The sequence below is a fragment of the Pterocles gutturalis genome, unplaced genomic scaffold, assembly GCF_000699245.1.
Source record: "Pterocles gutturalis isolate BGI_N339 unplaced genomic scaffold, ASM69924v1 scaffold5347, whole genome shotgun sequence".
Lineage (NCBI taxonomy): Eukaryota > Metazoa > Chordata > Aves > Pterocliformes > Pteroclidae > Pterocles > Pterocles gutturalis.
In genome coordinates, this window is record NW_010112556.1 from 30,443 (window position 1) to 42,673 (window position 12,231).

Below are 12,231 nucleotides of genomic sequence, written 5' to 3' on the forward strand. Positions count from 1 at the left end.
TTTTTTTTTTTTTTTTTTCCTGGTGGCCGTTGTTCAGGGAATGGGATTTCTTTCTTCTCCTCCCATTCTTGAGAATTTCAACTTTTTTTGCCTTATTAAATGAACATCTCGATGCGTTACCCTTGCTAGGGAGGTCAGTTTCTAAAAGCACCCACCTAGTTTCTTTTTTCAATAGTGTTTGACTGTTGAAATTTTAATTGGAGCAGAAGCCGTAGTTCAAGAGCAAGCAACTCCTTTTTCCTCATACCCTCATTGATTTCTGTTGAAGCAAACAGATGAGCTTGTATATAAATATGTATAAATGCTTTTTTTTTAATGAAAAGTGCTGGAATTCACTAAAAAAGGTTAAAATTGAAGTGAGTAATCTTCAGTGCATAATGCAATTGTTAATTTTAGCTCCTTGCGTAGGAGCTGTTATGACTTGAACAGCCGGCTCCAGCCTTCTTTAGAGAAGAAGGCAGTTTTGAGACAGGTGGAGTTGGATCAAGCTGTGAAAGTGATTTGCTTGAAGCTGGTCATTTATGTTAGAAATCTGGTACTCTCTCTTGCATCCTTAACTTGTAGCATGATCATTACCCTTGCTGTTATTTACTTTTCGTCTTTTTTCAGGTTGACCATGATCCGTCAAACTCTCTGAAAGACCAGCGTGGACATGGGTGCTCTGACCTGCTAATGGGGACATGGGACTCACGTCGTCATTGATCATTTGTGTGGACTCAACCAGCGAAGAGCAACAGAAGACGCCAGAAAGACAGTGGGCATTATAGCAGTTTTTCAGGTAAATGGTTTCTTTGGTGCAGCTGATTAAACTACGAGTGTAATTGTTTTTGTGAACTCTGTGTAAGCACGTAGATGAGCTGCGGGGGTAATACGCCTGTTGAAGAGTTTGTGCGTGCATGTGCATTTCTTGGTGTAAATCCTTAACAAATTAAGGGTTGTTTAACAGACCAGTTTCAGGTCTTGCCGTTCATCGTGTTTTGATTTTTTAGCAAAGCGCTTCTAGTTTGAGTTGTAACTGCAGAATAGCCAATGCTAGGGGACTTCCTGGGGAGGGTGGTGGGAGGAAGGAGAGCAACTCGAAGCTTGACTTGGCTTACTGTGAGCTAATTTGTGAGCTTCATCTTGCAGTTGGTTTATTTATGAACCATGTAGCTTCATTTCTTGTAAAATCCACAATCCTTCTCAAGTGGGTAGATCACAAAGGACAGGTTTTATTATTTTATTTGCTTACAATATGAAAACAAAATGAACAATTTTAAAAAGTAAGTTTTTAAAACTCGGATTTTTTTTTCATTTAAAACATGGCTTACCAAATGAAGGCAAGTGATATCAGATCTGTTGAATGTTAGCTACAAGCTGTAAAAAGAAACATGGCGAAAGTGTGTTTTTTGCTTAATAGCCACTGTGTCATTGTTGAGAAGTGGGAAGGTATTGCAAAAGACCCTTTCTGAAATAACTCAATTTCTCAACCGCGGTTGTTTTTTCTGAAGATACTTCTTAAGCCAAATGGATGGGGAAAGAAAAGTTAAATTATTCATGAGTCTCATTTGACAATTGATCAGTGGGGAGGCTTCAAGAGAGAGCTGGGAGGGGAAAGAGAGAAAGAATAAGAAAATAATAGGCTTTAACTTTGAAAAGCCTTTAAAGCTTCTGTACAACAGCCCATTGTGAGCTGAGAGTAAATGCAGTTCAGTTAAGATATCTTCATTAGAAATACCTGCCAAGGGCTTCCTGTAGGATTTTCATAGTGCTGGAGAGCGACGTGGGGTTTGGGAAGAGGCTTATGATTTTAATAATGGAGCTGTCATTTTGATGCCTGAAAACGTTGACCCTGAAAGCTTTATTGCCAAATTCAGATTTCATAGTTATATTGAATTATTGCCTCTTCGAATATTTTTTTTAACTGGTTGTGTGCACCATGGGCTTCTTCCATGTACAGAAACCATGGCTGAGGGCTAAAAGCAGTGTTGTTGCTCATGCTTGGTTTTTATTTGTTTGTTTTGCTTATTTGGCTATTCCTTTTTTGTTAAAAAAGAAAAAAAAAAAAAGGAAAAAAGAGGAAAAAAATCTAGAGGAGGGGAGCACTGAGATGCCAGAGACCTGGAAGTCTCAATGGGTCCTTCCTCCCTGGTGCCGCTGAGCACCAGGGCTGGGGATTCACAGCACCTTAAATCTGCTTTCCACCAAGACTGTTTAGATTGGAGCTCTGCTTGCTTAACCTGACACAATTCTGCTGTTATCCAGTATTGTCAAGTCAGTACATCTCTTCATCTGGGACATAGCTTTCCTCTCCTGAGCTGTGTATTTTGGTTTGTTTATCAACCTAAATGAAATTACTTATTTGGGAATTAAAAAAAAAATAAAAGAAAATTCACCCTCGGTGTTTTTTTGTGTGTTTGTGTCGTGATATCTTGACCTTTCAGGTCACCAAATCTTGTTATTTTAATTTCTGTCTGGAAGAATGTCTGAGCAAGGTAAATTGAACCAGGAGACAGCAGAAGAAGCTGGGAAAGAGCAAGACACTGCCATCTCCGATGCGAACCCAGACAACTGTATCCTTAATAAATCAGAAAGCTCGGAAGTAGAGGAGAAGGAGGAGAAGCTGAGCGATGCCAAGACAGAGCTGCAGGTAAGATCGGAATAGTGAATGGGCTTGTTAAATATCAGTGTGTTACCATTGCCTTTCCATTTCTATGATCTATTTCATTGCCTATGCTTCCCCTATTTTTTCTCTCAAATTTTCGAGACTGTTTCTCTTTTTTTTTTTTTTTTCATTTGTTTCTTTTGGGTCCTTTTATCTTCCTATAAAATAAATGCTGTTATTTGTTATACCTTTCAAGCTCTTTAGGCTGCTGTCCATATTATTAATTTTTCTGAGAAGTTAATTCCTAGACGTCTGTGTTTAAAGCTTGGTGAAATATTTGACTGTTTTCCCTCTTTGGGGATTTAGAAAGCTACCTTGATCTCATGATTTTACAGGTAATACTACTGAATAATTACTTAATGTGTGGTTTGGTTTGTAGGTTTTACTGCCACCAAAAAGTTGTTATGCAAAGCCTAAGAAGGTAATTTGATAAGAAGACTCTATCGGATGAGGGGTTTTAATCCTTTTTGCTCAATCGAATATAAAAATAAAGGGGGAGACTACAATTTAAGAGGAAATTTGGAGAGAGGGAGCATTTACTTAAGTATGCTTTTTCTTACATTTTTAATATATGCAAAATTACAGAACACTGTGCAGTGTGTTTTTGTTGTTTATACCTGTTCTTAAAATGAATAAAGGGAGCAGAGATGATTTTTGCTTTTCCCTGCTTTCCAAACTGGGTTTGGGGAAGTAGTTTTTGCAGTCAGCAAATGATTAAAATATCACTTAGGAGTGATTTAGTGTCTTTATTTATTGGTAATACTCTTGTCATGCATGTTTTCCACTGAAGCAATAACTACTTATCTTTTTTGCTGTACCCAGAAACGAGGTGCAAATCAGAACCAGCAGAAAAAGAGATCCAAGGTAAGGGTCCATCTCTATTTGGAATTGCATACCGTGGTGGGATAAAGAATTTCAATCCAATGTCTGTCTGCAATTGAAGTTACAGCCTTTCATCACTTGGGCAGTCATTGGAGTAGTTTGTTTTCTCCTCTTTTCCCAATAATCTTGTTGCACAAAGGCAGAGGACTTTCTGTAGATAAAACATGTCGGGCTCCCCATTATTTATCCATTATACTTTTATGTTGCTGGGCTCGCTGTGTGCTTATGTTAGACAGCATGTATGCTTGGGAAGGAAGAAGCTCGTTCCTTATGCTTTAGTAATTAATGGTTTTGTTTGAATTTTATTTTAGTGGATGAATCTTGACATAAAGAAGCAGAGACTGACTAGCTTCCTAAGGGGAGGTGGCGGGGGAGCTTCTAGGAACAACAACAACAAAAAAACCCCACAAAAAAAAAACCCTACCACCAAAATGAAAAAAAAAAAAAAACTTCTTGTAATTTTCCAAGTGCAGATCTGTAAAACTTGCACATTTTATTGTCTGGATATAATACTACTAGAAGAAGGTGGCGGGGGGGGGGAAACCCGGAACAAAAAACCCAAAAAAACTCAAACCCAAATGGCAGAAGGAACCTTTGAGTTTAACTTTGTTAAATTACCTTCAGTATTGTATTCAATATTCTTTGCTGTTCTGATTTTTGGTGGAAGTGGGTGAGCTGTAGCAGAAACGATTGAAAGCAAAAAGGAGTCTACCACCTCCCGTGTGTGGCAAATGGCTCATTGCTTAGCATCCTTTCCTGTTCACATCAAAGGCACATAAGATGTTGCTGGCTGGGTGGGTAGCAGTTATTTGGGATATTTAGGGACAGCTGATGTGTGCAGCTTACATGGCTTGGGGTCAGTAGCAGTGTTCTCTGTTTTGTTTTCTCTTTCTTATTCAGTCAGGAGCTAAAGGAAAACTCGTCCGGAGTCTTGCTGTGTGTGAAGAATCATCCCCTCGCCCGGGAGTGGAAAATCTTCATGATAATCAGGTACATTTGCAATCATCGCTGTTAGCTGCATGGTAGACCTCCACGTTCAGTTGCATGATTGTGTTACTTAATTGGGCATTTAACAATGTCTTTCTTGGGGGGGAAAAAAAAATTACATCTGACAATGAAGTTATCTGGTTTAGCGTGAACTTTACTTTGAAATATTAGTTTTATACTATATCACAGGGTGTTGTTTGCTTTTTTTTCCAGACCCCCTGAAAATTTCAGCAAATGGAAAAGAATTCAAAAGAATTCAGATTTTAAAATTAAAAAAAAAAGATAGTAACAATGAAAAAGAATATTAATATGTTCTTTTCTCTAAGGCTATCTCTTTCAAGGCTGCACCAGATACTGTGATGAATATGCTCTGGTTTCTGGTTCCTTTGAGACTCCAGTACATATCAGTGTCCCCCTTCACATAAAATTCACAAGTCCTTTGCTCTCCGAAATACTTTGGTAGAGCCAAGGATGCCTCCTACTGAGTGGAATTCATTTTATAAACTCTTGGTGTAGATTTTCCAGTTTCAAAAAGCATGTATTTGAGTTTATCTGTACTGGTAATGTCATATTCCCAGCAGCTGGTAGAGTTCTGTCCCCTGCACCCCGCACCTCGGACAATAACACTGGTGGCAGTCTTTGTAGACCCACTTCAAAAAACACACCAAAAAGCAAAAATAAAAACCTCAAAATGTCTTCTTTTCTTGCCTGGTAAAAGCAAGGCTTAAAAAAACAAACCCCAAAATATCATGAGCACTGCCTATAATTTATGAGATGTTTATGTGCAAATGAGATCAGCCATCGAGAGAGCTTGAGCAAGCGACTTCTGGTGAGCTTAGCACAAAAACAAAAAATCACATTTAAGTGTACTTTCTCACAGTTTCCTCTATTGACTTGAAATGAAACAAATCCAGCTCTCCTCTTAGCTCAGAAGTATGGAGAGGTTTTTTCTTTTTTTTTTTTTTTTTTTTTAATTTTTTTTTAAGGACCCAAACCCCAGGTGGTTTAGCAGGGGGACGTCTCCATGTTCTGCTGCTCTACAGTGATGCTCATGCAGTCGATGGGCAGGTTATTTTATCAGTTGTTCTGTTGTAGGTATATGCTTTCTGCTTAACTTGCATTACTCAAGATGCGTGGCTTTTGTTCTGCTTTCATTTGTACTTTCTATTGTTTAATGGAGAATGGACAGGAGAATAATATAAAGAGATTGTATGAAGCATCGCATGGTAGTTTAGAATGTACTGCACAGGACTTGTATTAAACATCAGAGCCTCTGGCAGGTTGGGAGGTAAAATCTCCGTCCAGGTTGCACCCCCACACCAGGCAGAGGAGGGGTTCCTGTTACACAGTCTCTGGTCTTACCTGTCTTTGATAAGCCATGGCAAAGATTTGTTTGACCATATCTAAGCATTGATGGGAGATAAAATGCCTCCCTGGACCCCAGCGTGCATTTCCTAAAGACACGATTGGCTTGGTATAATTACTTGGGTAGGAATTTTCGCTTTTGCTGTCGCTGACCTTTTACTAGTGAGTGCGGCTCAGCTTTGCCACGGAAAGCTGGACCTGCAGGCTCCTCCTTTGACTGGCTGAAGGATACAAGAAGTTTTGTGTCAACCAAATTGCTTTGCTTTCACTTTAGAGGAGAAAAAGTGTATTTTTGTTTTGGATTTTTTTTTTTAATTACTGTTTTATCTCAATGGTTTACAAAGCACAGGGAATTAATTACTAGAGAATGTATGGTACGTTGTCAGAACTACTGAGTATGGATTGTACTGCAAACTTGATGTTTGTATTTATATTTGAATACTTGCCTTCATTTTCCTGTATAGGAAAAAAAAAAACACACCTTGTTTACCTGTATTACTTGATCTTGAACGCTTACCTGATGGTTCACTATGTCCTTACTTGAAAGGAGTGTTGCCTTTAATGTTATACTATTGACCAAGAAGTGTATTAATTGCAATTGGAACATTTATTTTGTTGTTTACTTCCTTTGTATCAATGTATTTATTAACATTGTATTTTATTATTGGTAAAAATCAATAAAAATATAAGAAAATATACAATAGCTTTCTTTCACGACTCTACAGCCCTTCTGTGTGTTCCTTCTAGTGCAAATAGAGAAATATTATGTTACATGTAAGACTACTGTATGTTCATATATGTGCTTATGTGTAAAGTCTGTTGTTTCTCTTTTCATAAGTGCCTTTTAACAACCACTATGAAGGTTAGGATTAAAGTCCTGGGAACAGCATGGCCAGTTACATTTTTCTCCTGTTTTGTAAAGCCAGCAGCACAGTCGCTCCGTTCCGGGCAGTGTGGGGAATCAGTTATCCTTTGGGGTCTTTTGGCAGTGGTTGATCCAAAGTTTGTTGTTTGAATGAGACATCGAACTGCAATTTGAAGGGAAAGAAAGCAGGCATAATGTTAGTCCTCCAAGTACAAGTGAGCAGGTTAGCAAACATTTTTCTACATATCCTTGTCTCAGATGACGAGGAGTTCCCACTCTTCCCCTCTGTACACTTAGTTTTTTGACAAAACTAACAGAAGTAGGAATTAAGGACGGTAGTTCAGTTTAAATTTTGGCTCTAGGGCTTTGTTTCTCTTTGACAGTGCTTTTCATCTCAAGTCTTTTGTGCCACATTCGAACTTCACAAAAAGTCGATAATGATGAAGCTGAGAAAATACCGATTCTGTCTTAACTGTGGCATGTTTATGCTGATACCTTGTTCTGTTAGGATCTTGTCTTCCATGTGTTGTGCTGGCTCATTTGTAGTTCTTTAAAAAATTCAGAAGCATAAAATTTGTAATAGTTATTCAAGGCATCTTTTGAATTCAGAATGATCTGGTTGCTTAAAGAAAACCAGCCCTTACTTGAAAGTTCGGTGTTGATCTTTTGGTATGCTAGTATTCTTTGAAAAATTGTGAAGGAAGGTAATTTACTGGCATTCAAGAAAGTCTGATATTCTCCAGTATTGGTGAATTTGGTTTTCATTAACATGGTGCCAAAAATTGTCAGGCTTGCAGACTCTCTTCTGTTAAAGAAAACTGCCAGGGAGGTTTGTGACAGCTTAATTCAAAGGTGCTTTTTTTACAGAACTTAAGCATATAGTATTATTTTGGCCATTTTTTTTTTTTCTTCAAAAGATAATGAACACAGAAGTATGCTTTCTTAAATTTTGTCCAACCAGATTTGTATTGTCTTGAAATATATTAATTACACCATGGTAACTTCAAAAGAAAGCAGTTTGTGTTATTCTTAAAACAAAGCCAATATAAAGTCATGTGTAAGTTGGGAATAACACGTTCTTTAAAGGGAACTGGAAGCACAAACCAGCTTGAACTCTCAGTTTTAATTAACTTTTTAAAGCTGAAGCATGCTTTTAAAGGGGCTCATGGTCTCTGAAATACTGAAGGTTTGAGAATAAAACTTGTGATGCCTTGGAGAAGTTAACTTCCCACAACTTGTTTGACAATCACAGTGTACACTTCACCTCTTTTACTAAAGGCGGGTTTGCATATGTCTTAAGGTACCTGGTAGGTTAGTATACAACTGAGTTTATAATTTTCATGGCACTTCTATTATCAGAGTCTGAAAGCTCAGTCTAGCTAATACTGAGCTTACATGTGCTACACGTGAACTTGCAGGTTTTTTATTGAGGGGGAAAAAGTTATATTTTTCAGATTATCTATCCATTGATCATTATTTAACATGTGTAGTATTGATTAAATTACAGAATTACTTAAAGCCCATATAAAATTTATTTCACTGTTCTAATAAGTCTTAAGTGAGAATTACTAAAGTGTAGAATAACATAGTGCCTTTAATATAAGTAGAGCAAAAGTTTATCGTATTCAAATGTTAGGGAAGAAATACACTTACCAGTAGAATTTGGCCTCTAAGATGTCATTATTTTCCTGGAAAAAAAAACCCCGACATTTTCAAATAGGAAAGAAATGTATCTGGCTTCAACTTTTCTAGCTACACATAGTTTATAACTGCAAATCTCTGCAGGTTGGAAGCCATGGAAAGCTTTCTGAATCTGGCCCTAAATTTCTCTTTCTTTTTTTCCCCAACAGGAATCAATCCAACTGCAGCTTTCAAGTTTTCCTAGCTTGCAAGAAGAAGATAAATCTAATAAACATGACTCCGAGAAAGAAAAAGAGAAGGATAAAAATAAAGAAAAAGATAAAAACAGTGAAAAGAACAAGATCAGAATGTTAACAAAAGGTGAACTTAAAATATTTAAATAGAAGTAAAAAATGTTGTATGTTTTTATAAGCATACATTTCTTAATTTGTGTATAAAGACACCACAGAAGTGGTTTCATACATTAAGAAAATTCAGAACGTGAAATGTGTATGTGTGAGAGTGTTTTTCATACAGTCGATCTGACTTTGAAAGTGAAGAAACCTTCCAAACTTAAGTTTTAGTATTGGAGGTTATTAATTTTCCTAAATGTAAAAATCATTCTTCTGAATAGTCAACTGTGTTGGTATAAAACATACGTGTGATTTATATAATAAGTGTAAAGGCTCTTGATAACGCTATTTCCCCAGTTAATGATAATATACCGGCATAATTTTTTATGTATATATATATAGTGTAATTATATATAATATACATATATATTGTGCAATGTATGCAGCTGAGAGTAATTCTCTTCTCTGTTGCTCCTCTCCCATGGAGAATTTTTCTTAAATGCTGTAAAGAAATCCATCTGTGACCTTTAAGCTGCATCACAATCTGCTATTATCACCTGCTAAGACTTCTTCAGAAAAATCTTGTATCTAAATTTGGTATTTTTAAATAAATTTTTTTTTATGAGTTCATGGTATCAAGTTGCAGTGTAATCTCTCAAAAAGAATCATTGCCTACCTGGATGTGGATCTGCAGCTGGTGTGAATTGTCAGTTGGCTTCAATGGAGCTCTCACAGTTCACGCCAGCTTGAGGATCTAGGTGTACTTTTGACTCAGGCAATAGAGCAATGCTGAAAAATTAATTCTGACTACTGTCACGCATCCCCATTACCCGCCCACACTCGGGCGTCACTGGATTTCAGTCTGTTAATGCAAATAGAATTCTCATTGGCGTGGTGCCTCATCTGCCGTGTGTACAGCATAGATTAAGTGAGGCAAGTAGACATTGATGAATAAAACTTTTTTTTTTTTTAAATTTTATTTAGTAGTTACAGGGAAGAACTTGGCAGGGTCTTAAGTGGCATTGAAGGTTTCCCATGATTTTCCAATGACCAGCACTTTCTGATGGTGTGTAGTTTTGGTGCTGTGTTCTCAGTACAGAGGAACTGTGTACGTCCACCTAATGCTTCCAAGCATAGATCTCTTTTGGATGAACTCTAAATGGACGTTGTCTTTCAGAGCATATGCTTTCAGATTGTGTCTGGAAAATGGATTTTGATTATAGCATAGCTTAATCGTAACTGTTGAAATAAATGAGTGGGGGGGTGTTTGGTTTTGTTTTTCAGATTGCAGTCAAGAGTATACAGACTCAACAGGCATAGATTTGCATGAGTTCCTCATTAACACATTAAAGAATAACCCCAGGTAGGTATTTTCTGCATTAGATCTGTCACTCCTAAAATTACAGCTGTCAGTCTTCGAGTTCCCGTAACTGTACACTGTGTTTTGTTAGTTCTGGACATGATTAGGAGGGAAAATGCAAAGGAGGTAGGCTGTTACCTGAGCAAAAAGCTATAAAAAGTCATCAACTTCTCCCTCGTCCAGTTGCCTGTTGCTTAATTTCACTTTCGTCAGCATCTGGTCTTTGTCCTTACCTTCTTGCCTGTAGCTCTACGTGATGTTAGCAGTAATATGTTATAACCATTGCAGTTAGAGAGTTTTATATGAATATGAAGTCGCTTTCTTTCGGCAATGCTGTACACAATCAAAATCCTGTGCATGGTGCCAAATTCTGCTCTTGGTATTTCCATAGTTTTAATTTGAAGCAGCAAGTCCATCTCATTGTTAAATTTGCCTCAAAATGTCTGACCCTCAGGAAGGGCCTGTAACCTTTTTATAAGCTGTGATTTTCAACCTTCATTTCAATTGCATCTGTTGAAGAGGTACAATGTAATTCTCCAATTAGAGGAGAACTAGGAATAGTTGGGTACGTAATAGCTTGTCTAATCTCTTGTATATATGACAGAAGGTCCTTGAATTGTTTTATTTGCACAAAATAAGAAAGTTCAAAAGAACTAAGGAGTGATGGACTCTATCAAGCTTAGGAAAAAATGTGTATGTGGAAATATGCTGGGGAAATTTTTGAATGTTTTTGGCAGACAAAGTTGGGGGATAAGGAACATCTGAGCCCTTTCAGTTGAAGATGGAGTGTTTTGACTGAGAAATGCTGTGGCATTGCCTCCTGGGAGCCGTGGTTCAAAGTTGGTGTTCTCCATTGTGCTCTCTCTAACTCGATTAGATGTGCTCAGACTTATCCCTGCAGATCAATGTCTTGTAAAAGACATTTCAGACAAAATGTTGAAAATTTCTGTGAGCAGCAGCTCTCCTCATGAAAGAGCTAGGTTACCTGGAAATCTCATTTTCCATCAACAGAGTGAAAAAGGGCCAAAGCTATCCATAGCAGTTGGAATCTGTCCATGCGATGCGTTGATCACAGCCTGGTGTGGCTGGAAGTGCTCTCAGACCATAGCTGAGCTCAAGGAAGACCTAAATCTGTCTCGTATGGAAGCAAAGGTGCAGCAAAACAGGTTGCAATCTTCTCCGGATGTGCCAGGGCAAAGCATGTTTCATTTTTAATTAAGACAGCTGACAACGCTTGTAAAATTGCCTTACAAACATTGATTCATTTTTTTTCATCTAAAATATCTGTTGGTCATGGATGCTACAAATCCTTGTTTCTTTTTTGACAGGGACAGAATGATCCTCTTGAAAATGGAACAGGAAATTATTGATTTTATTAGTGACAACAAGTAAGTCGAGCTCCCCGCTTGGTTATTAAGTCACACGTGCACGTAGCAACATGAGCTGTGTGAGGGATACTGCCACGTTGCAAGATCAGGCTTTTATTTCCTGACACGTGGCAGTACTGCTTAAAATATAGTAGATGCAAATGAAAACCTTTTTGCTTTTCATTGCGTCATAATTGCACTGGCTCCGCTCATTTAAATCCAAAAATATAAGTAAAGCTTTTAGGGCAGAGGATGATCAAACAGGCTACCTGGTAGGTTTTCCTGGGTGTGATGTTGTTCTAATGTGTTGGAAAATAAAACTGTTGTTTGTAAGGGATTCTTGCTGCCATGTATTCTTTATGATAAAATGTTTCAGCAGCTTTAGAAAATAGAGAATCAGAACAGGATCAGAGGAAGAAATTGTGCTGATGGGAAGGAAACTTTTTTGTAAGAATATTTCCCAACCTAGACCCTTCCAGCATCGCCTTGCATCTGACCTTTGGGAGAAAAGCAGAAAGCTGTTGCCAGTGTCTCAGCAAATCTGCAGATTGTTTGTGCGGGGACTGGGTGTGCAAGGAGGGTTGGCCGACGAGTTCTTCTCAATATACAGAATACTCAGTAGATACCATGAAGCTTGGGCTTTGTTTCTCCCAATTCAGGGCATGGAAATGTGCTTATTAGAAACTCTAAAAATAATTCTTTTTTCTGCTTCCTTCGAATCATAGAATGGTTTGGGTTGGAAAGGACCTTAAAGATCATCAAGTTCCACCCCCCTGCCATGGGCAGGG

The 12,231-nt window shown here is 37.8% G+C and overlaps 1 protein-coding gene across 1 annotated transcript in view; it reads left to right on the plus strand.

The window, feature by feature from the left end:
• The first annotated feature begins 449 nt into the window (after positions 1-449).
• Positions 450-12,231, plus strand: part of LOC104462226 (cAMP-regulated phosphoprotein 21-like) — a 46,078-nt gene continuing 34,296 nt past the window's right edge. Inside the window, exons 1-8 of the mRNA XM_010074088.1 lie at positions 450-514; positions 610-778; positions 2,424-2,629; positions 3,467-3,508; positions 4,427-4,516; positions 8,594-8,744; positions 10,001-10,079; positions 11,405-11,464. Coding sequence (XP_010072390.1) covers positions 2,462-2,629; positions 3,467-3,508; positions 4,427-4,516; positions 8,594-8,744; positions 10,001-10,079; positions 11,405-11,464 — 590 coding nt within the window. The 5' untranslated portion in view covers positions 450-514; positions 610-778; positions 2,424-2,461. The remainder of the gene's footprint in view (positions 515-609; positions 779-2,423; positions 2,630-3,466; positions 3,509-4,426; positions 4,517-8,593; positions 8,745-10,000; positions 10,080-11,404; positions 11,465-12,231) is intronic.